At 63.3% G+C, this 20,354-nt stretch overlaps 2 protein-coding genes across 4 annotated transcripts; both read left to right on the forward strand.

The window, feature by feature from the left end:
* Positions 1-595: 595 nt before the first annotated feature.
* On the forward strand, positions 596-6,404 carry RORC (RAR related orphan receptor C). Its single transcript, XM_067313166.1, has 8 exons — positions 596-697; positions 2,094-2,522; positions 2,919-3,040; positions 3,142-3,274; positions 4,189-4,296; positions 4,373-4,483; positions 5,230-5,339; positions 6,113-6,404. The coding sequence occupies exons 1-8, from the start codon at positions 685-687 to the stop codon at positions 6,266-6,268; spliced, it is 1,182 nt and encodes a 393-aa protein (XP_067169267.1). The 5' UTR covers positions 596-684; the 3' UTR covers positions 6,269-6,404.
* Positions 6,405-7,715: 1,311 nt separating this feature from the next.
* TDRKH (tudor and KH domain containing) lies at positions 7,716-18,819 on the forward strand. 3 transcript variants are annotated; one of them, XM_067313239.1, is made up of 14 exons: positions 7,716-7,725; positions 9,837-9,972; positions 10,373-10,479; positions 10,717-10,906; positions 11,642-11,781; positions 11,864-12,188; positions 12,671-12,837; positions 12,951-13,123; positions 13,414-13,478; positions 13,667-13,818; positions 14,108-14,233; positions 14,733-14,829; positions 17,305-17,403; positions 17,613-18,819. In XM_067313239.1, the coding sequence occupies exons 2-13, from the start codon at positions 9,849-9,851 to the stop codon at positions 17,364-17,366; spliced, it is 1,728 nt and encodes a 575-aa protein (XP_067169340.1). In that variant the 5' UTR covers positions 7,716-7,725; positions 9,837-9,848; the 3' UTR covers positions 17,367-17,403; positions 17,613-18,819. The 3 variants fall into 3 exon arrangements, with proteins under 3 accessions (XP_067169340.1, XP_013798549.2, XP_013798550.2); XM_013943095.2 differs by lacking the exon at positions 7,716-7,725 and adding an exon at positions 8,753-8,909; XM_013943096.2 differs by lacking the exons at positions 7,716-7,725; positions 9,837-9,972 and adding an exon at positions 10,026-10,214.
* Positions 18,820-20,354: the final 1,535 nt, after the last annotated feature.

Raw genomic sequence — 20,354 nt, forward strand, 5'->3', positions numbered from 1 at the left:
CTCGTAGGTGACACGTCAGCCAATGGAGGACACGTGAGAATGCGGGTGGCATGCACGGTCCCGGGGGACATGCAACACCATGGGGGACACATGAGCCCATGGGGGACATGTGAGCCCATGGAGGACGTGTGAGAACATGGGTGGCACGCATGATCCCATGGGACATACAGTCCCATGGGGGACACATGAGAACATGAGCAGCACGCATGGTCCCATGGGGGACACAGGAGCCCATGAGGGATATGTGAGCCCATGGGTGACATGCATGGCCCCATAGGGGACCTGTGAGCCCATGGGTGACATGCATGGCCCCATGGGGGACCCACGAGCCTCCGGGCAGCCGTGGGCTGGGGGGCCGCTGCCCACGCTTTGCCCCTCTCCCCGGCAGCCCAGATTGAGGTGATCCCCTGCAAGATCTGCGGGGACAAGTCCTCGGGGATCCACTACGGCGTCATCACCTGCGAGGGCTGCAAGGTGAGTGCCTGGGGCCGGGCCGGGCTGGGGGTCCCCGGGCCGGGGGGAGGTCCCGGCCCACCCTGACCCCTGGGTGCGCAGGGCTTCTTCCGGCGGAGCCAGCAGAGCAGCCTGAGCTACGCCTGCAGCCGCCAGCAGAACTGCCCCATCGACCGGGCGAGCCGCAACCGCTGCCAGCACTGCCGCCTCCAGAAGTGCCTGCGCCTCGGCATGTCGCGGGACGGTGAGTGCCTGCGCCCCGCCGCCCCCCCCCCCCGCCCCCACCCCACAGCCACCGTGGTGCATCTCCCCAACCTGGACCCGGGTGCATCTCCCCAACCTGGACCTGGGTGCATCTCCCCACCCCACAGCCTGGTGCATCTCCCCAACCTGGACCTGGGTGCATCTCCCCACTTGGACCTGGGTGCATCTCCCCACCCCACAGCCTGGTGCATCTCCCCAACCTGGATCTGGGTGCATCTCCCTACCCCACAGCCCAGTGCATCTCCCCAACCTGGATCCGGGTTCATCTCCCCAACCTGGACCTGGGTGCATCTCCCCACCCCACAGCCCAGTGCATCTCCCCAACCTGGATCCGGGTGCATCTCCCCAACCTGGACCTGGGTGCATCTCCCTACCCCACAGCCCAGTGCATCTCCCCAACCTGGATCCGGGTGCATCTCCCCACCCCACAGCCCAGTGCATCTCCCCAACCTGGATCTGGGTTCATCTCCCCAACCTGGACCTGGGTGCATCTCCCCACCCCACAGCCCAGTGCATCTCCCCACTTGGACCCGGGTGCATCTCCCCACCCCAGACCCGGTGCTTTTGCCACCCTGGACCTGGGTGCATCTCCCCACCCCACAGCTGGGTGCATTTCCCGACCTGAGGTACCACCACCCCAGCAGCCCCAGGCTGAGCCGAGATTGCTGCCATCGAGGCAGGGCCGGGGGGGACAGCGCGATGCCCTGGGGGGACACGGTGGCCTGCGGCTGCCCCCGCAGGAGGAAACAGTGGGGCTGGGGCCGGTGCAGCTGGAGGAAGCCCGGTGGTGGGGCCGGCGCGTGGCACGCGTGGGGCCGGAAAGCCCCAGCACGGCAGCTATGTAGGTCGCGGGGAGCCGGCCCAGCACACGTGGGGCAGCGCCGGGGGCAACCGCATGCACGCGCACACGCTCGCACACGCACGCACGCTCTACACACATGCACTTTGCAGGCGTGTTCACGTGTTGCATGTACACACAGCACACGGATGCTTTGCGCATGTGTGCGTGCACCACACAGCACGCGCACTTTGCACACGTGTGCATGCAGCACACACGCGTGCACCACATACACGCAGCACACGCACTTTGCACGTGTTCACGCACACCACACGCACCTACAATGCACACACGCTCTTTGCTCGTGTTCCTGCACCGTGCACACCCACGAGGCACACTCACTTTGCACGTGTTCGTGCACCGTGCACACCCACGATGCACCCACGCTCTTTGCATGTGTTCGTGTGCCACATGCACATGCAGTGCACACATTTTGCACGTTTGTGCACTGCACACCCCCAGGACGCACGTGCGCTTTGCACGTGTTCATGCACCCACGATGCACACACACTTTTGCACGCCTGCCATGTCCCCGCAGCCGTCAAGTTCGGGCGCATGTCCAAGAAGCAGCGGGACCGGCTGCACGCCGAGGTGCAGCAGCAGCTGGAGCAGCGGGAGCGGGAGCGGGGCGCCGAGCCGGGCGCCGCGGCCTTCGCTCTGGGACTCGCCGGGGGGCCGCTGGCCCCGGGGCGCCGGGGCCACCCACCGGTGCCCTCGGCCACCCACAGCCGCTTCGGCGAGGCGCTGTGCTCCCTCACCCGCCACGCCAGCCCCGAGCCTGGCAAGGCAGAGGGCAGAGCAGGTGCCTTGGGTGGCCTCGAGTCCCGGCCGGCACCCGAGCCCCAGCTGGAGCCGGGCCGGGCAGCTGGGACCAAGCGGGGCCCCGAGGGACCTGGAGACGCCCTCGACTCCTACACTGGTGTCTGCAGCCTCCTGGAGCCTCCCAGCACTTCCGTCGTGGACATCGGTGAGTCAACGGGTGCCACGGGTCATGGGACCTGGCTCGAAGGGTGCCACATGCTGTGGGACCTGGCTCGATGGGTGTCACGGATCGTGGGACTTGGCTCGAAGGGTGCCACATGCTGTGGGACCTGGCTCCATCGCCAATGGGTGCCAAACGGTGGTGGGACCTGGCTCCATCGCCAGTGGGTGCCACGTGCTGGTGGGACCTAGCTTGATGGGTGCCATGGGTTGGTGGGACCTGGCTCAATGGGTGTGACGTGCTGGTGGGACCTGGCTCTATCACTGATGGGGGCAGTTACGTGGCTCGAGGACAAGGCAGGAGCCAGGGCCATGCTGGGAAGGGCCAACGACCATGTCCCCATCCTGACCCCGTGCCACCGCCACTGCCGCATCCCCGCAGAGCGTCTCACCCAGAATGTCCTCAAGTCGCACCGGGAGACATGCCAGCTCCGCACTGAGGACCTGCAGCTCCGGCGCTGGGAGACCTTCTCCCGCGACGAGATCGGCGCCTACCAGAAGAAGGTGAGAGCGGATTGGGGGCCGGGCAGGGGGCCGCAGCGTGGCTGGGTGATCGGCAGGGACGGTCCCGCGGATCGGCTGGGGTGACGCACTGTGCCACGCAGTCCATGGAGGAGATGTGGGAGCGCTGCGCCTGCCGCATCACCGAGGCCATCCAGCACGTGGTGGAGTTTGCCAAGCGCATGGGTGGCTTCATGGAGCTCTGCCAGAACGACCAGATTGTCCTGCTCAAGGCGGGTAGGGCGCCGCAGCGGGATGTCCCCCTGTCCCCCATGCCTGCGTGGCCCCAGCTCTGGGGTCTCCAACGTCCCCATGCCACAGCTGGGGTCCCCAACATCCCCTGCACCCTTTGCATCTCCAGCCCTGGGGTCTTGTCCCCAGCCCCGGGGTCCCCGATGTCCCTCACACCCTTTGCATCTCCAGCTCCTGGGTCCCATCCCCAGCCCTGGGGTCCCCTGCCATTCCCTGTCCCCAACCCCAGGGTCCCTGCCGTCCCCTGTCCCCAGCCCCAGGATCCCATCCCCAATGCTGCGGTCCCCACCGTCCCCTGTTCCCAGCCCTGAGATCCCAACTCCAGGCACCCCATCACCCCCAGCCCCAAGCCACTGTCCCCTCATCCCTGCAGGGCCCATCCCGACATCTCTGGGTGATGGTCTCTGGGGTGCTCTGGTCCCACTGGGGGTGACAGTCACCAAGGAGTGCTCTGGTCCCATTCGGGGGAGTGACAGTCCTTAAGGGATGCTCTGCCCAGAGATGGTGGGGTGATGGGCACCAAGGGGTGCTCTGGTGCCACCAGGGGAGTGGGACAGTACTCTAAGGGATGTTCTGGTGCCACTTGGGGGGTGATGGTCCCTTGGGGGTGCTCTGGTCCCATTGGGGGTGACAGTCCCTGGGGGATGCTCTGGTGCCACTTGGGGGGTGACAGTCCCTTGGGGGTGCTCTGGTCCCATTGGGGGTGACAGTCCTTGGGGGATGCTCTGGTGCCACTTGGGGGGTGATGGTCCCTTCGGGGTGCTCTGCCTGGGGTTGGGGACACTCGGGCACGAGCCCAGCCCCGAGCGGCCACCGGCAGCGTTGGGGGGGACCTGGCACCCCGGTGCCACCATCCCCGTGCCCTGGTGCCGCCGGCCCACGCTCAGGGGCTCGCGCAGGCGCCATGGAGGTGGTGCTGGTGAGGATGTGTCGGGCCTTCAACTCGGACAACCGGACCGTCTTCTTCGAGGGCAAATTCGCCGGGCCGGAGCTCTTCAAGTCCCTGGGTAGGGGCGGGGGCGGGGCGGGCTGGGGGCCGGCGGGCCCTAACGAGGGGCGCTAACGAAGGGCTCCCCTCGCCAGGCTGCCCCGAGCTCATCGGCTCCATCTTCGACTTCGCGCACAGCCTCTGCTCGCTGCACTTCTCCGAGAGCGAGGTGGCCCTCTTCACCGCCCTCGTCCTCATCAACGCCAGTGAGGGCCGCCCGCGCCGTGCCTCCGGTTCCCTCCCCTTCGGCCTCCCCCACCCAACAGGAGCCCAGCCAAGGATTTGACCAAACTCCCGGGGTTTTATCCTAAAACCCTTCCGGGTTTCCCATGGGAGGGCGGGGAGGGGCTGTGCTGGCCGGGGAGGTGCTGGGTGCTGGTGGTAGGTGGCACAGCAGGGTGCCCTCATCCGTGCTGTCCCCATCCTGCCCCATGTCTTTTCCCTGTCCTGTCTCCATCCCGTCCCAATGTCCATTCTGTCCTATCTGCATCCCTGTCCCCATCCCCATCCCATCCCTGTGTCTGTCCCATCCCCATCCTGTCCCCATCCCATCCCTGTCCCTGGCCTTTCCCCGTCTCCCTCCTGTCCCCATCCTCATCCCCCCCCGGCCTCCTCCCATCCTTGTGCCTGTCCCCATCCCTAACCCCATCCCATTCTGTCCTGTCCCCATCCCCATCCTGTCCATGTCCCCATCTCCATCCTGTCCCTATCCTGCACCTGTCCCGTTCCTGTCCCATGCCCATGCCCATGACATCCCCATTCCCGTCCCCATCCCATCCCAATCCCCATCCTATCTCCCTCCCATCCCATCTTGTCCCCATCCCCATCTGGTCCCGTCCTGTCCCGTCCTCATCCCCATCCTCTCCCTGTCCTCATCTCCCTCTCATCCCTGACCCCGTCCCATCCCTGTCCTGTCCCTGTCCCCACCTCCATCCTGTCCCCATCCCCGCAGACCGCCCGTGGCTGCAGGAGCGGGCCAAGGTGGCCCGGCTGCAGGGAGACCTGGAAGTCGCCTTCCGCCTCCTGCTCCGCAAGACCCACCGCGAGGGGATCCTGGCCAAGGTGGGCCGGGGCTGGGGGTTGTCACCGGGGCCCTGGGGGGGCCCTGGGGCACGGGGCTGTCACGGGGGCCTTGGCGGTGCCCTGGGCAGGGGGGCCCTGGGGCAGGGGGGGGCAAAGGGTGGGGGGAACCATGGGGGTGCCACAGGGGGTGCCATGGGGCATGGGGTGGCATAGGGTGGGGGGGTGCCCTTGGGGTTGCCATGTGGGGGGTCACAGGGGGGTCATGGGGGTGCTGTGGGGCATGGAGGGGTCATAGGCTGAGGGGTGCTAGGGGGTGAGGGGTGCCACAGGGGGTGCCATGGGGCATGGGGTGGCATAGGGTGGGGGGGTGCCCTTGGGGGTGCCATGTGGGGGGGTCACAGGGGGGGCCATGGGGGTGCTGTGGAGCATGGAGGGGTCATAGGCTGAGGGGTGCTCTTGGGGACGTCATAGGGTGGGGGGAACCATGGGGGTGCCACGGGGGGGGTGCCATGGGGCATGAGGGTGTCATAGGGTGGGGGGTGCCCTTGGGTGGGGGGGGCCACGGGAGGGGCCATGGGGTGCAGTGGGCCACGGGGTGCCTTGGGGTGCGGGGTGCCACGGGCGCAGGGCTGAGCCCTGCCAGCTTGGCGCACGTCCAACTTGGCGCATGGTACATGGGGTTGGGGGTCACGGCAGTGTCCCCCACTCCCCGCGGGCCCTCGGGTGACGCACGCGTGTGCCCGGGGCGACGTGCGGGCCCTCGGGTGACGCGCGCATGTGTGCCTGGGGTGACGCGTGCCGTGCGGCGGCAGCTGCCGCCCAAGGGGCGCCTGCGGGCGTTGTGCTCGCAGCACGTGGAGGAGCTGCAGGCCTTCCGGCGCCTGCACCCCGGGGTGCTCCACGCCGCCTTCCCCCCCCTCTACAAGGAGCTCTTCGCCTCCGAGGCCGAGCCCCCCGGCACCCTCTGAGCCGGCGCCGCCCCGGGGGTGCCCGGACGCCTGGGTCCTCGCCCAGCCCTGCCCCCGGCTCCCCTGTGCCCGGGGCTGGGGGCACGGGGGGGCTGCGTCACCTGAAGATGCTCTGTCACCCGGAGGTGCTCCAACAACCAGGGGTGCTGCGTCACCCAGGGGTGCTCCAACAACTGGGGGCGCTGCGTCACCTGAAGATGCTCTGTCACCTGGGTGTACTCCAACAACCAGGGGTGCTGTGTCACCCAGGGGTGCTCCAACAACCGGGCGTGCTGCGTCACCTGGGGGCACTCCAAAAACCAGGGGTGCTGTGTCACCTGAAGATGCTCTGTCACCCGGGGGTGCTCCAACAACCAGGGGAGCCGCGTCACCCAGGGGAGCTCCTACAACCAGGGTTTCCCCATCACCCGGGGGTGCCCTCGCCCTGCCCCCAGCAGGGGGGTTGGGAGGGCCGGCGGCTCGCAGCAGCACCCGGCAGGCGACAGCGCACGGAGTCGCCAGCACCCCTCCGCGCGCCGGCCACTGGGGCCCAACGTGGCGCCACGAGCGGGCACAGGCCGCCGATGCCGCCCGCACCGCCGTGCGCCCGCTCGCGGCCCTGCGCCCCGGCCTGCCTGCCCCCGCGGCCGCGTATCTACGGGCGGGCAATAAAGACTGCTCTGGCTGCGGCACCGCGCTGCCATGCCGCACACGCGTGACGCTGGCGTGCTTCCGCCCGGCCCTCGGAGCGGGACCCAGGAGTCCAGGCAGGCCTCGGCCCCGGGGCATTGTGGGACAGGGCAGTGCCCCCCACCCCGGGGCATTGTGGGACAGGGCAATGCCCCCCACCCCGGGGCATTGTGGGACAGGGCAGGCCCCGGCCCTGGGGCATTGTGGGACAGGGCAGTGCCCCCCACCCCGGGGCATTGTGGGACAGGGCAGGCCCCGGCCCTGGGGCATTGTGGGACAGGGCAGTGCCCCCCACCCCGGGGCATTGTGGGACAGGGCAGGCCCCGGCCCTGGGGCATTGTGGGACAGGGCAATGCCCCCCACCCCGGGGCACTGTGGGACAGGACAGTGCCCCCCACCCCAGGGCATTGTGGGACAGGGCAGTGCCCCCCCCCCCGGGCACTGTGGGATCTCCCCCGGCCCGGAATGGTTCGTTCCATCCCTCAGCGCCTTGGGGGCGTGCCGAAGCCGCTTTTCTTCTCTCTGATTGGCTGCAGCGGGCTCCCGCTCGGCTGCGACTGGCCGCTTTATTCTCAGGCAGGTGCCTCTGCCCCGCCCCTTTTCCCCGCTTCTCCCCTTTCCGATTGGTCGCGGCGCAGCCCGCCCCTATGGGCGGCCGGTGGGGGATTGGCCACCGCCCCGCCGGTGGCGATTGGTGCGGAGGGGAGGCAAGGCGTTATGATTGGAGCGAGGGGGGAGGGGGCGGGACTTGCGGTGGCGGCGGGCGTGTGAGGAGAGGGCGGTGGCAGGTGAGGGGGGAACGGGGGGGGGCTGGGGGAGGGGGCGCTGGGGAGACTGGGAGGACGGGGGGATACTGGGAGGACAGGGAGACTGGGAAGGGGGCAATTTGGGAAGGGGCTCTAGGGAGACTGGGGGAGAACTGGGAAAAGGGGACTGGGGAGAATGAGAGAACTGGGAAAGGGGGGTGAGGGGACTGGGAGAGCTGGGGAAGGGGAATGGGGGGGCACTGGGAGAGCTGGGAAAGGGGGGTGAGGGGACTGGGAGAGCTGGGGAAGGGGAATGGGGGGGGGAACTGGGAGAGCTGGGGAAGGGGGACCGGGGGCAGGGAACTGGGAGAGCTGGGGAAGGGGGACCGGGGGGGGAACTGGGAGAGCTGGGGAAGGGGGACCGTGGGGGGGAACTGGGAGAGCTGGGGAAGGGGGACCGTGGGGGGGGAACTGGGAGAGCTGGGGAAGGGGGACCGGGGGGGGGGAACTGGGAGAGCTGGGGAAGGGGGACCGGGGGGGGGGAACTGGGAGAGCTGGGGAAGGGGGACCGGGGGCAGGGAACTGGGAGAGCTGGGGAAGGGGGACCGTGGGGGGGAACTGGGAGAGCTGGGGAAGGGGGACCGTGGGGGGGGAACTGGGAGAGCTGGGGAAGGGGGACCGGGGGGGGGGAACTGGTAGAGCTGGGGAAGGGGGACCGGGGAGGGCTGGGAGAGCTGGGGAAGGGAGGAGAGATGGGCCTGGGATGACTTTGCGTGGGGTGACAATGAGGGAGGACCAGCAACAAGAGTGGGGTGGGACTGGGAGAACTGGGGAAGGGGGACTGGGAGGACTGGGGATGGGGACAACCTGGGAATGGGGCTCCTGGGCCTGGGGGGACTGGTGTCTGGGGCCTGGTGGGACGGGGTGGGCCTGGGGCCCAGAGTTATAGGCACTGGGAGCAGGGGGCTTCAGGGCTGGGGGTGATCTGATGTGGGGGCCCGGTGGTGTTGGGACCTGGGATTTCACATGAAATCCCGCCTGGCGGGTGGGACACGAAGGGACGCGACAGCGCCCCGCGGCCACGCTCCCCGCGCACCTGCCGTCCAGCTCCATCCCGCCTCGTCCTCGCCCTGCCTGCGGCTCAAACTCCAGCTCCTGAGCCGCAGTGCCTGCAGCGCACCCGGAAACGCACGTTTTGGGGGGTGGAACAGCCCGAGTGGGCACAGGTGGTTCTCGTGGCTTGGTTTACCTCCCCCTCGAACCCTCTGTGTGGCCAAGAGGGAGTCGCCTCCCCTTCGAAACCTCATTAATTATTTACTAATTGCTCTGAGGGTCTAACAGTGCTGGCACTGGTGCGTGATGGCGCTGAGCCTGCTCTGGGGAGAGGCCTGGAATGGGGCTGCTGCGTCCAGGCTGACTTCTGTCCGAGGCAGCGGGTCCTTTCCCTGCATGACAGTAGCTTTGGCCTGATCAGACAAAACCAGGAACGAGCCCAGCTCGTCTTAACTCTTAATGGTGTCTGGTCCAGCTGGATCGGCATTTTTAGCGTCCTCAGCGGGAGTCAGGAAAGCGCCATTGGCCCTGAAATGGGGACGGAGAAGTGAGGCCCAGCGGGATGAAGAGAGGGTGGTGAGAGTGTGATTCGTAGAAGGGCTCAAAGGCAGGAGCGAGCGGAGAAGCAAAATTGCAAGGGATCCCGCAGCTCTTCCAGGCGGCAGGCAGCTAGGAAGAAGGTCGCTCCGTTAAGCTAACGGGGATACGAGAAGCAGCGGTAGCTCCCGGGGAGGAGGATTGGGAGCAGATGGGCTGGACCAGCACAGGGAAAGCTTTGCGTGGTTCCTCCCGACTGCTCCTTGTTCACACGTCTGAGCTGGCAGCTCCTTCCAGCTCCCTGCTGCCGCGGTTGGGGGAGCTCGGCATAAACCTGATGGCTGCCGTGCTCCGACAGCCCCGGCTCGCGGAGCGGAGCAGCCGCACTCGGCCTGCGGCTAGCGGCGAGCAGTTTGGCCACGTCCCAGCCTCGCTGAGCGTGGGCAGGGCTGGCGAGTTTTGCTGGGCTCGCGCCGAGAGCTGCGTGCACGGCGGAGGGTTACGCTCCTCCTCGGGGAGAGGGTCGCTGCTGCCGTTAAGATAAAAACTCCCTCCCTCTTTAGGACGCGGGAAAGATGACGACAGAACGGGGTTATTGGAGTAACCTGACAGCTCTGCAGAAAGTTGCTCTGATCCTCGGGATCCCGGCCAGCGCCACAGTCCTTTACATCCTGTACCGCAGGTACCGGGAGAGCCGAGGTAGGTGTCGCAGTGTAGCCTCTGTGTGTCTCGAGACTGTGCCATTCCCCACCTCTCCCATACCTCGTTTCCCCCAAATGATCGCAGACGCTCAGAAACACCCCTGGGATTTTTAGAGCTGATACGAAGCATCCTGCCCTGTGGGGACCATCCTGGGGGACAGGAAGGTTGTTGAAGCAGCAGCACCCGCTTTGCGTTTCGCTCGTGCTATTTACAACATCCGTGGGGTTTCTGCCTCCCCGGTGAGGGGCGGCGATGCGCCGGGCACTGAGGCGAGCTGCTCCTCCCTGCGCGTCCGTGCCCGTGCTCCGTCTGCTGCGGTGGCAGACGGCGTGGGGAAGGGGCTGAGGGGGCTTGGCCACACCGGGCTCCCTGCGGTGACTGCTCGCTCTCCGCTCAGAAGAGCGGCTGACCTTCTTGGGCGAAGAGGACCTGGAAATCGAGATGAAAGTCCCCCGGGCGGCCATGAAATCCATCATCGGACGGAAGGGAGCCACCATCAAACAGGCAAGTGTCATCTGCCTGAGAAGGCCACCTTGCTCTGGTGGGTTGTTTTTGTTCCCTCTGTCCCCTGCATGGGGCAGGGGGGCTCTGAACAGCTCTGAAACCACTAGTGCGAACAGTCTTCAAGGGGAAAAGGCCAAATCACTCCTGTGGGGTGTTTATTGGGAGCTCAAATCGCAGCCAGGGCCTGGTCTGCCAAGCACGGTGCCGAGTGGCTGAGAACGTGCCCTGTGTCTGCAGCTAAGGCAGGAGACGGGGGCTCACATCGACACGGAGGCTGAGGACAACAGCGAGGAGCAGGTGCTGGTGATCTCAGGCTCCCCCGGCCAAGTGTGCAAGGCGAAAGCTGCCATCCACCAGATCGTGGCGGAGAACGCGCCGGTGTTGGAGCAGTTCCACGTGCCCCAAAGAGCCATCGGCAGGATTATTGGTACCTCCCCAGCCGCTGTGTCTCTCCGATTGCACGCGTGATCCCAGGCACTTTGGTTTGTAACTTGCGGGCCGTGGGCTGTAGCGTCAGGGAGAGGCGGCAGTGTGTTGCTGCAGGTGTGTTACTACAGCACTACACCCCTCCTGGGAGGCAGGAAGTGGTGGGAGGTGTCCTGACGTTACCTGTTGCGTGGCCGTGGGTGCACGCAGCTACATCGTTACTGATCTGTGCCTAAAAAGCTTTGCCGATTGCTGGCCTCTAGGTGCCCAACAGCACGAACACATCAGGGTGGAAGAGCTGCTCCGCTTCCCTGCCGAGTGGAGGCAGACTCCTGCTCCAAGTGTGCGCTGCCTGCATCTAACCGTGCCTCAGTTTCCCCGGGGAACAGGAGGGATGGTCAGGCTCTGTGGCGGGGGAGGCAGTGGAGGTTGCAGGGGGCGCAGGTGTTGGTGTGAAGAACAGAGACACACGAGAAGCTGCAGCCTGTCACGTTTGGCTCTTGCCCTGTTTCCATCCCGACTCTCTGGGTTGGACCTTGTGTCTGGGGCTTCCAGGGCCACACCACCTCCAGGGCATGAGTAGGAGCTGGCCTTGTATGCCGTGAGCTGGGCCCTTGGGAAGGTGTTTGGTCCATCCAGAGCAAGGAACAGCTCCTCAGAGGGCTGAAGTTGTATCCCCTCATCGCGGGAAGATCCTCTCCCTGTCCCCACCTGCCATGGAGCTGTGTCTCTCCAGGCCGGGGCGGTGAGACGGTGCGGGCCATCTGCCGCAGCTCGGGGGCCAAGGTGATCTGTGAGCGCGAGGCTGATGCCAGCCTGGCCCTGACCCGACTCATCCAGCTCTCGGGGACCCGGAAGGAGGTGGCTGCCGCCAAGGTGAGTGGTGAGCAGCGGCCTGCAGCCTGCCAAGCCCTGCTGCGGGATGGACTCTGAACCAAACTCTCTCCTCTCCCCAAAGAAACTCATCATGGAGAAACTGATGGAAGACGACGCGTTTCGGAGGGAGCTGGCCCAGTCGACAGTGATGCGGTGCCAGCGCAAGCAGCCCTTGGGCACGAGGAGGGAGCAGGCGGCAGAACCCGAGGCGGTGACGCTCCCCAACGGGGCTCTCACCCACCGGTCAGCTGCTCCTGAGCATGGAGAAGGGGACAGTGGCTCATTCTGGGATGGAGGCTTGCTCTTGGACAAGGCTGCTTTTGAGGATGCCCAGGAGCTGAGGGCTGAGAGCGAGTCCCTGGAAGAACCAGCTGCAAGGCCCGATACAGCTGTGCCGAAATTTGAGGGTAAGAAAAGTGTGTTTTTGTCATTTCCTGCATGTGACAGAACCTGTGGCAGAGAGGTGTATTTGCAAAGGTCCCTTAGGGCCTAGCAAAGCGTGGGGCCCATTTTAAGGGTCTGTGATCATCCCATATTGACTTGTAGCTTTGCCACTTGCTCCCTCCTTCCCTGGTCAGGGTGTTGACATGGCTGGAGCCACAAGCACCCTTCAATGGACCCTGGGTCCAGCAAACAGGGCAGCACAGCTCAGCCACATCCTGGGCTGTTGTTGGAGCCAGCAGCCAAGTTATTTGTGCTCTGGATGGTCTCAAATGTGCTCTTGGGAGCAGGAGCCATGTGCTGCAGTAGGCCAGCTTTCTGCTCTCGGCTTGTCTTGAGTTTTCCCCATCTCTGAAGGAGGCCTGGGTGTCCTCTTGCCCACCCGGCCTTCCTTAGGGAAAGGTTTGGGCCAGCCCGCTCTTACCAGAACTCTGTGCCTCTCTCGTAGTTCCCAGCCCTGATTTCAGCTTCCACGCAGATGAGCACCTGGAGGTTTATGTCTCGGCTGCGGAAAACCCCAACCACTTCTGGATCCAGATCATCGGCAACCGCAGCCTGCAGCTGGACAAGCTGACCTGCGAGATGTCGCAGTACTATGAGAGCAGTGGCCGCACGGTGAGACCTGAACGGGGAGCACTGTCCCCTTCCCCCGTGGCTCAGACCGCATGTTGCTTCCCTCATCCCTTCTCTCAGGATGTGACTGCATCTCTCCTGCCCTGTCCCTCCAGGCAGAGCTCTCAACTGTACAAGCAGGGGACATTGTGGCTGCTCCCTACATGGACAGCAGCACCTGGTACCGGGCCCGTGTCCTGGGCACTCTGGAGAATGGCAACTTTGATCTTTACTATGTGGATTTTGGGGATAATGGGGAGGCCCCCCAAGAGGCGCTGCGAGCCCTGCGGTGAGTGCGGCAGCTTGGCTGCGGAAGGGAGGGCGTTAAGAGCTGGGCAGGCGACGGAGCTGTAGTGTAACATCCCCCGGGAAGTTTGCAGTTTGGCTTGTTTGATGGTAGCGTTGCTCATGGCTGCGTTGCTGGAGGATTTGGCCAAGAGAATTCAGTGTTTATGAAGCGGTTGCGGTGCGAAGGGCAGCAGAGATCTACGTGAAGCTGGGAGAGCAACCAAGGTGGGCTGAGTGGGTCCTCCTCACTGCGATGAGCGTGGCGTGATCGTGGCTTTTTCTCCCTGCCAGGACTGACTTCCTGAGCCTGCCTTTCCAGGCCATCGAGTGCAGCCTGGCTGGGATCATGCCTGCTGGTGAGCCGGGAGGAAACCTTGGGAAGCCTGTGGGGAGAGGCAAGGCGGGGAGAAAAAGGCTGAATTCATCCATGTCCCTTCCGCCTTATTATAACCAGGATTATTTGCTTCTATACAATCCCTGGAGCAAACTCTGCTCTGCTGGGCTCAGATCCTGAGCTGATCACCCTCTGCCTCCTTTCCCACAGGGGACGAGTGGGAAGAGGCAGCCCTGGACGAGTTTGACCGGCTCACCTACTGTGCCAACTGGAAACCTCTGGTGGCAAAAATTTCCAGCTACATCCAGGCTGGGCTCTGCACTTGGCCACACGTCACCCTGTACGATGTCCACCACGGGAAGGTGAGCCCCGTGTGGCCCCAGCCTCTGCGGGGATGCTAGCGGGGCCTCGGCAGCACCTCTCCACCACTGCTCCCTTGCTGCCAGGCCCGGTTGGCTGCTGTCCCCCTTTTTTGGGGAGCCGTGTTCATTCAAACTCTCTCTCCTGCCTCTCCAACCTGCCTCGCTCTGGCATCACCCAGCCCCACCACTGCTCTTTCCCCTCCTTGCCCCGTCCCTCCACGGGCTCTTCCCTGCTTCCCCTGCTCTCGTGAGCCTGCAACTTTCCAGCCCCCATCTTGTTTCCACGCAGAACCTCGACATCGGGGCAGAGCTGGTGCGGCTGGGCTACGCTGCCTGGCGTCCCCAGGAGGATGAGGAAGGGGCAGTGGGGGACGGACCCCTGCGGCTGGTGAAGGAGGCCACGGCGGAGACGCTGGTGAGTAAGCACGTGACCTGCTGCAGGATGGGAGAGGGTGGCTCGTTCTCCTGTCCTCTCGGGCGCATCTTCCCGAATGAATTCAGCCCCCTGGTAGGGAGCCAGCCCTTCCCTGGTGACTGGGGAGTGTTTTCCACTGAGCAGGGACGCTTCCTTCCTGAGCCAAGGCGCAGTGGGATTCGGGTACAACATGGCAAGAGCTCCTCCGTGATCCCAGTGTCTGTGCTCTGTTCCCAGTTATAGAGGGGGCTCTAAATGCCAGGGAGTGCAAATTGGATGCCGCTTGGCTCCAGCAGAGCGGCTCCAGCAGAGCAGCCCCAGCAACCAGGGGAATTTTGGCCCTTCCTGTGCAGCTCTCTGTGCCGTGGAGATGGGGGAGCTTTGGGAGAGCTCTGGGGCGGGCGGGTGGGCTGCCTGGGCAGCCACTTGCTGCACTGCCGTGTCATGTGCCCTTGTCCTGTGCCAGGAGCTGCATTAACCCGGCTTTTTCCTGCCGCAGGAGAACATCACGGGTGACTCCCTCGAGAGCCTCTTGTCGGAGCCCCGGAAAAGTCCTAACGAGACCCCCCTGACCTTGTCCTGTGTCAGCCTTTCAGGTAAGCTCCGCTTGCCCTCCTCGGGCAGACACAGACCTGAATCCTGTCATCTCCATGTCCCTCAACATGAAGGGTCAGTCCTGTGAAGGGCCAGGACAGCAGGCAGGTCTTGGAGGCCCAGGTCCTCTGCTCTCACCCTGTGTGGCATTGGAGCAAGTTGCATCTATTCCTTTTCTCTCACATCTTGTCTGGTTTGGTGATAACTCTCCTGCCAAATGCATAATTCTGCCCCAAAAGGGCTGATGATTGGGAAAGGAAAAAGAGTGAGGCATGAAGCTAAAGGAGACAATGCAAGTAGTTGCGTCAGTTTTTCTTAGCAATCTTGGCTGATTTTCTAGAACAGGAGGATGGGATGTGTGATAGGAACAAGCTCTGCATGGTGCTGAGGAGTGGGAGCTGGTCACGAATCCCAGAGATTCGTGAGAGAATCCCAGGGAGGCTCTCAGTAGGGTCAACCCCCAGCCCTGGGAAGCTGTCGAAATGCTGCAGCTATTTCAGCTCTCCTTATGGATCAGTCTGACTTCTTGGCTGAGGTTTCTGGCCTCTGGCTGCCGCGTTTCCACACAGCTGCCACTGCCTGGAGTGTCAGCTGTGTCAGGAGCAGGCGGTACAGGGTGTATGTGCATGGCATCTGCTCGCTGCTGCTGCGTCGCAACTTGGAGGTGCTCTCGGAGCTCTCCTTTAGCTGTCGGTAGGTTCGTAGTCTCCGATACGGGTTCGTGGTCGTCTTTGGAGGAGGAGTTTGAGGTCTGTAAACGGCGGGAGATGCAGAGCCCCCCCGCGTTGTCTCCACCCAGCTGCATTGAGACGTGTGAGTGCCCTGTAAAAGGCACCTCGGGGCTGAGCTCGGAGGGGACGTGCGCTCACAGAGACGTGAGAGGTCCCAGCCCTTTCCGTAAGGGACAGCGAGGAGGAGGCGGGGGATGATCGGTAAAGGCAGAGCAGTGGCAGGAGCTGTGGAGATGCTCTCCACGCAGGGACGGCTCCCCTTGGTTGCTGTCCAAGAGACGCGGGAGCCAGCCCAGCCTGCCCGACGTGTGCCTTTGGCTTGGCAGACGAGTCCCCTGAGCAGCTCCGGAGCGATGTGGAGTCCACCGAGCCGCCCTCTCAGCTGACCCTCGCGCTCCGGTCCGTGATCTCAGCTCCCTCCCATCCTCCGAGGGTTGGCAAGACCCAGCCTGGCCCCAGCTGCCCTTGCCTGCCCGGCAAGCCGGTGGGAGCTCAGCTGGATGCTGGAAGCCCCGTGGAATGTGGGCAGCACGTGGTCCTCGCTGGAGCTTCATCCCCCATCACCCTTTCGAGTGAAGCCTCAGTCCTTTCTGATGATAGCTGCCCGCCTGCCTTGACCTGGGGGGACAGCAGCACCGGCGCCATCCAGGGCTGCTGCTACCACCTCTCGCTCTCAGATGGAGGCTCCGATTCTGTCTTCTACACTGGCACCGGCTCCGACTCCTCCGTCTTTTACAGCAGCCCCCGGCCTGGTGCCTGCCCCCTCCCTAGCCCCATCCTCATCAGCTCTGACAGTGAGGAGGAGGGCAGAGCCCTGAACACCAGGCTGCAAGGTACAGAGAGGGCTGCAGACACTTGATGGTGGCCTTGGCCTCTGTTAAAGCACCGTATGGGACACAGAGGTGTCTGTGGAGAGCAAAACCGCATCCCTTTGCATGCTCCACAAGCCCTTGACCGAGTGCTCCTCTTGTGGCTTGGTGTAAATCCACAGAGCCTCGGCGGTGACGGAGAGCAGATCTCGGCCTTCCTTGCGCTGCAGCTGCAAAACCAGCCCAGCGCAGGGGCGGATTCGCTGGGGTTTGTGCACGGTGGAGGGCGTCACTGCGGTGCGCGGGCACACCAGGCTCGCGGCATCACTGGGCTCGGACTGGTCCTCGCGACATGGGGAGACCTTGTCCTGTGCGGGGTCGTCCCGCACAGCAATCCAGGGGACTCATCCCCTCGGAGAAGAAATGGGTTGGGTTCATCAACTGTGGCTGAGTTTGCTCCTCGTGTTGGAGAAGATTACGGATGGAGATGTGTGCCATTACCCCAGTAACATGTGAGCCAAGGCCTCCTGGGAGTCTGGCACTAGATTCAACCCCTGTGGTGTTTAACTAGTGATTTCCTTCTAGCATTAAAGGGTTGCTTTGCAGGTTGTAACGTTTCCCAAAGCGTTACAGCATTTCCGAAGTCATACAGGGTCCAGGACATCTGTTAGTGCTTTAACTTGTCTGAAAACTGCCCGAGACTCTAATAAAAGTAAAGAGGCTTGTAGACGCTTCATCCAAATGATCCCTTCTCCCCACCTAGTGCAAGACTGGCACAGCGCTTGCCTTCCTCCTGCCTGCCCACAGCTGGATGCTCACAGAGTCCCCGCTCTCTTGGGGACCGTTTATCCTGCCAGCGTCCCCTCAGCTCCGCGCTGGCCGGATGATGTGTCAGGAGAGCCAGTGCAGGGCTCTTTTAACTGCCTTCTCCCCACAGAAGGTGCCTCCGTGTCCGGCAGCGGTGATGATGTCGTCGTGATGGAGAACAGCTCCCTGTGACGCCCTCGTGAGCAGGTGGAGGCTGGGCTGGGATCAGGTGAGTCGGATCACGCTGCCGGATTGCCCCCGTGCCCAGGGCAGATGCTGAGCTGCCCCCGTCCCCGTGGGGGTCCCTAGGAAGGAAAAGAGCAGCGCAGAGCTCAGCCTGACTGCCTCAAAGCTGCAACGAACCGCTTGGGGCTGCGTGTAGAGCTCGGGCACCCACGACAAGTTCTCTCATCCCTACCGCTTTCTCCTCGTTCCTAGGAGGCCAGAGCGGGGATGGAAATGGGACAATTTTTTCAGAAGAGGGGGACGGAAATGGATGCACGGGGGAACAACATGCAGGCACACGCGGCTTTCTGGCGACGCTGCTCTGGTCGCTCATGCCCTGCGCTGTTCCCTCGTGCCACGCACCCCTGGCTCCCTCGGGGCTATCCCGCACCTCTGTAAGGCAGGACTGATCCCTCCTCTTCTGCTCTGCCGCTGTTTGCTCCTGCCCAGCCAAACCCACTGCCCTGCTGGGCTGAAACCTGCACGCCTCGCACGGACGCTGCCTCTCGCCTGCCTTTCAGCTCCGTTCTCGGAACGAGGTCCATTCACCAAAGAAACAGCCTTTCTGCCCTGCCTTGAGAGCCCCAGCCCGCGAGGCGCCGACTTTGCCCGTCACCTTGGGAGAAGCCTGCAAAATGCTTTCGGGGACCTAATCCTGGCCCCCGGCTCGAACACGACCCCCGCGGTGCCCCTGTGGCAAGCAAGCTCTCCCCTGCTTCGCCCCGATCCTGCAGAGGATGAGGGGGAGCAGGGCACGTTGGCTCTGCCCTCAATGCTACTCGGAAAAAATGGACAAAGCCTTTTCTGCCCGGCGAGGGTCTCCACTTCGGTCTGTTCCCAGCCAGATGGATTTTGGAAACCGAACTGGCTGCAGTTCTATAAAATCCAAGAAATCCTCATGTAATAGAAATTCCTGAACTGATCCCTCTGAAATGAGCTCAAGGCAGGTAGTTCTTTTCAGCTTTGATTCTGAGTTTGACTTTAAAACAGTTTCTCAAGCATCATTTGTATCCTAACCGCTGTGTTGGCCTGTCTTTCCCCCACCCTGAAGGGGACAGCGCAATCCCACCCATTTCTGAAAAATCCCTCGCTAGAGAAAAGTGAAGTCTCCATCTTGGCACTGAAGATAAACTAGGGCTCCTTTTTACCTGTTCCTTGCAGGAAATTACGTGGGTAAAATGAAAGCTGAGGGATTTGCAGTGTCTTGAGCTGAGGTGGATTTGAAGGGCTTTAAAGCACTGCAGTTAAGACGCGTTTCTTCTGTTTTGTATTTGGTTTATGAGTTTGCGGTCACTGGCGTGACTTTGTTTCAGGCTGTTGGCTCTGTTCAGTTGTGGTTTTATTGTTTTCGCCCCAGCCTGGTTTTATGGTGAGGGGAAAGAACCTGTTTTTGTTTCCTGATTCAATAAAGTTGAGTGTTTTAGAGCTAATCAGGTGTGATGAAGCCGGTCCTTGGGCAGCGGGAAGGGAGCCAGAAGTAGGAGGTGATCTAGGGGTGGGATTCAGATGTGGGTTTGTTGCCCAGGTAACATCTTGCTCCAGAATTACTATAGAAACACAAAATGTCCTTCAATGATATAAAAATCCATCAAGCGGCCTTTGGTGGCATGGTTTTAGTGGTTTCCCCGGCCAGACCCTTTGCAGCAGGGAGCTGTTTTGGAGGAGGAATTTTGCACTCCCTGAAATGATGGTAACCTGCCGGCGTGTGGCTTGTCCCATCTCCCTACATGCACTCACAGCTTTCACACTCTTTAATGCTGCTTTTTGGCCCAGTTGCATGGGGCCTCACGGGCTTTTCCTGCCTCCGCTGGCCCGAGGCATGGTGGCGGCATGGTTGCCCATGCTGTTGGCTCAGTGCACCCCCGACCGGGGAACGTCACTGGGGCCGGGGCAGCAGCCTCGCTCGATGGGGTACGCCGTGAAGAGCACGTCCCCCCAGGGCGGCAGCAACGGGTGATGGGACCTGACCACCTCAAAGCCCAGGTAGCTGAATGCCCGTAACAAAGCACCTTTGAGACGGAAGAAGAAATGTCAGTTTGGAGAGCTGCTGCCTCACACTATGCCGGGGTCCTGTTGTGCGCCGCCCTCGGGTGGGAAACGGTGGCAGGAAGGGACCAGACTGGATGGGAATGGGGTCAGAACCGATGGTTTTGCGTTTGGCTGTAGCCGGGAAGCCCTGGTGTGTGCTTGTCTGCATCCCAAAGCGTTGCTGAGAGAGGGAAGATCCGGGTCTCTGCGGCACAGGGGTGGAAACGACCCACAGAAAACATCTGGGCTGGCAGCAGAGCCCCAGTGCAGGTGACGGCCTTTGCTTAAACTGCTCTGGCACTGGGTTTGAGTGCTGCAGCACTGCTCGAATGGAGAGTACAGCTGCTTATTGCTATGAAAATGCAGGTTTTTTCCTGGAATTTGCAGCCTTTGGTTTTGCAGCACTGTTCCCTGCCCGGGAGGAGTTGGGCACCGTCAGCGCAGACCTGCGCCCGGTCGGCCGGTGAGCGCAGAGGCGGTTCCCCCGGCGGCGCCTGCCCAAGCCCTCTCCCCGCCGCGCGAAAGGCTCTCACCGTGATCGCTGCGGGCTTTGTGGAGGGTCGTGAACACAATGCCCACGTCTGCTCTCTCTGCATAATCCAGCATCGCCGTCAGGCTAGGAAGGGAAGTGCTTTAATGGTGAAACTCCGGGGAAAAAGCCTCTTCTGGGGGTGCTTTCCCTTCCTGGAAGGAGCCCAGGGATGCTGGGAACCAGCGATTTGGGGGAAATCATGCGGATGCCTGAAGCCGCTCCCCATTACCTCTCGCAGCCGTTCCCGTCCAGCATGCGCCGGGGGGTGACAAGAAAGAGCCGCCGCTGGCTGAGGAGCCCGTGCCGGTGGGTGAAGCCATAGGGACCACGGGCCACGTGGAAATCCAGCTGCGCATGCCCCACCGTGCTCGGCTTCCCACCCTGTGGCGCGGTGA

The sequence above is a fragment of the Apteryx mantelli genome, chromosome 31, assembly GCF_036417845.1.
Source record: "Apteryx mantelli isolate bAptMan1 chromosome 31, bAptMan1.hap1, whole genome shotgun sequence".
Classification (NCBI taxonomy): domain Eukaryota; kingdom Metazoa; phylum Chordata; class Aves; order Apterygiformes; family Apterygidae; genus Apteryx; species Apteryx mantelli.

Excerpts from the sequence above, each read along its gene's own strand:
- TDRKH (XM_067313239.1), top strand. The coding sequence starts at position 9,849 with ATGACGACAGAACGGGGTTATTGGAGTAACCTGACAGCTCTGCAGAAA. Across the intron at positions 10,907-11,641 it reads AGCCATCGGCAGGATTATTG|GCCGGGGCGGTGAGACGGTG; the intron begins GTACCTCCCCAG and ends GTGTCTCTCCAG. Across the intron at positions 12,838-12,950 it reads ATGAGAGCAGTGGCCGCACG|GCAGAGCTCTCAACTGTACA; the intron begins GTGAGACCTGAA and ends CTGTCCCTCCAG.
- RORC (XM_067313166.1), top strand. Across the intron at positions 2,523-2,918 it reads CACTTCCGTCGTGGACATCG|AGCGTCTCACCCAGAATGTC; the intron begins GTGAGTCAACGG and ends GCATCCCCGCAG. Across the intron at positions 4,484-5,229 it reads CCTCGTCCTCATCAACGCCA|ACCGCCCGTGGCTGCAGGAG; the intron begins GTGAGGGCCGCC and ends CCATCCCCGCAG.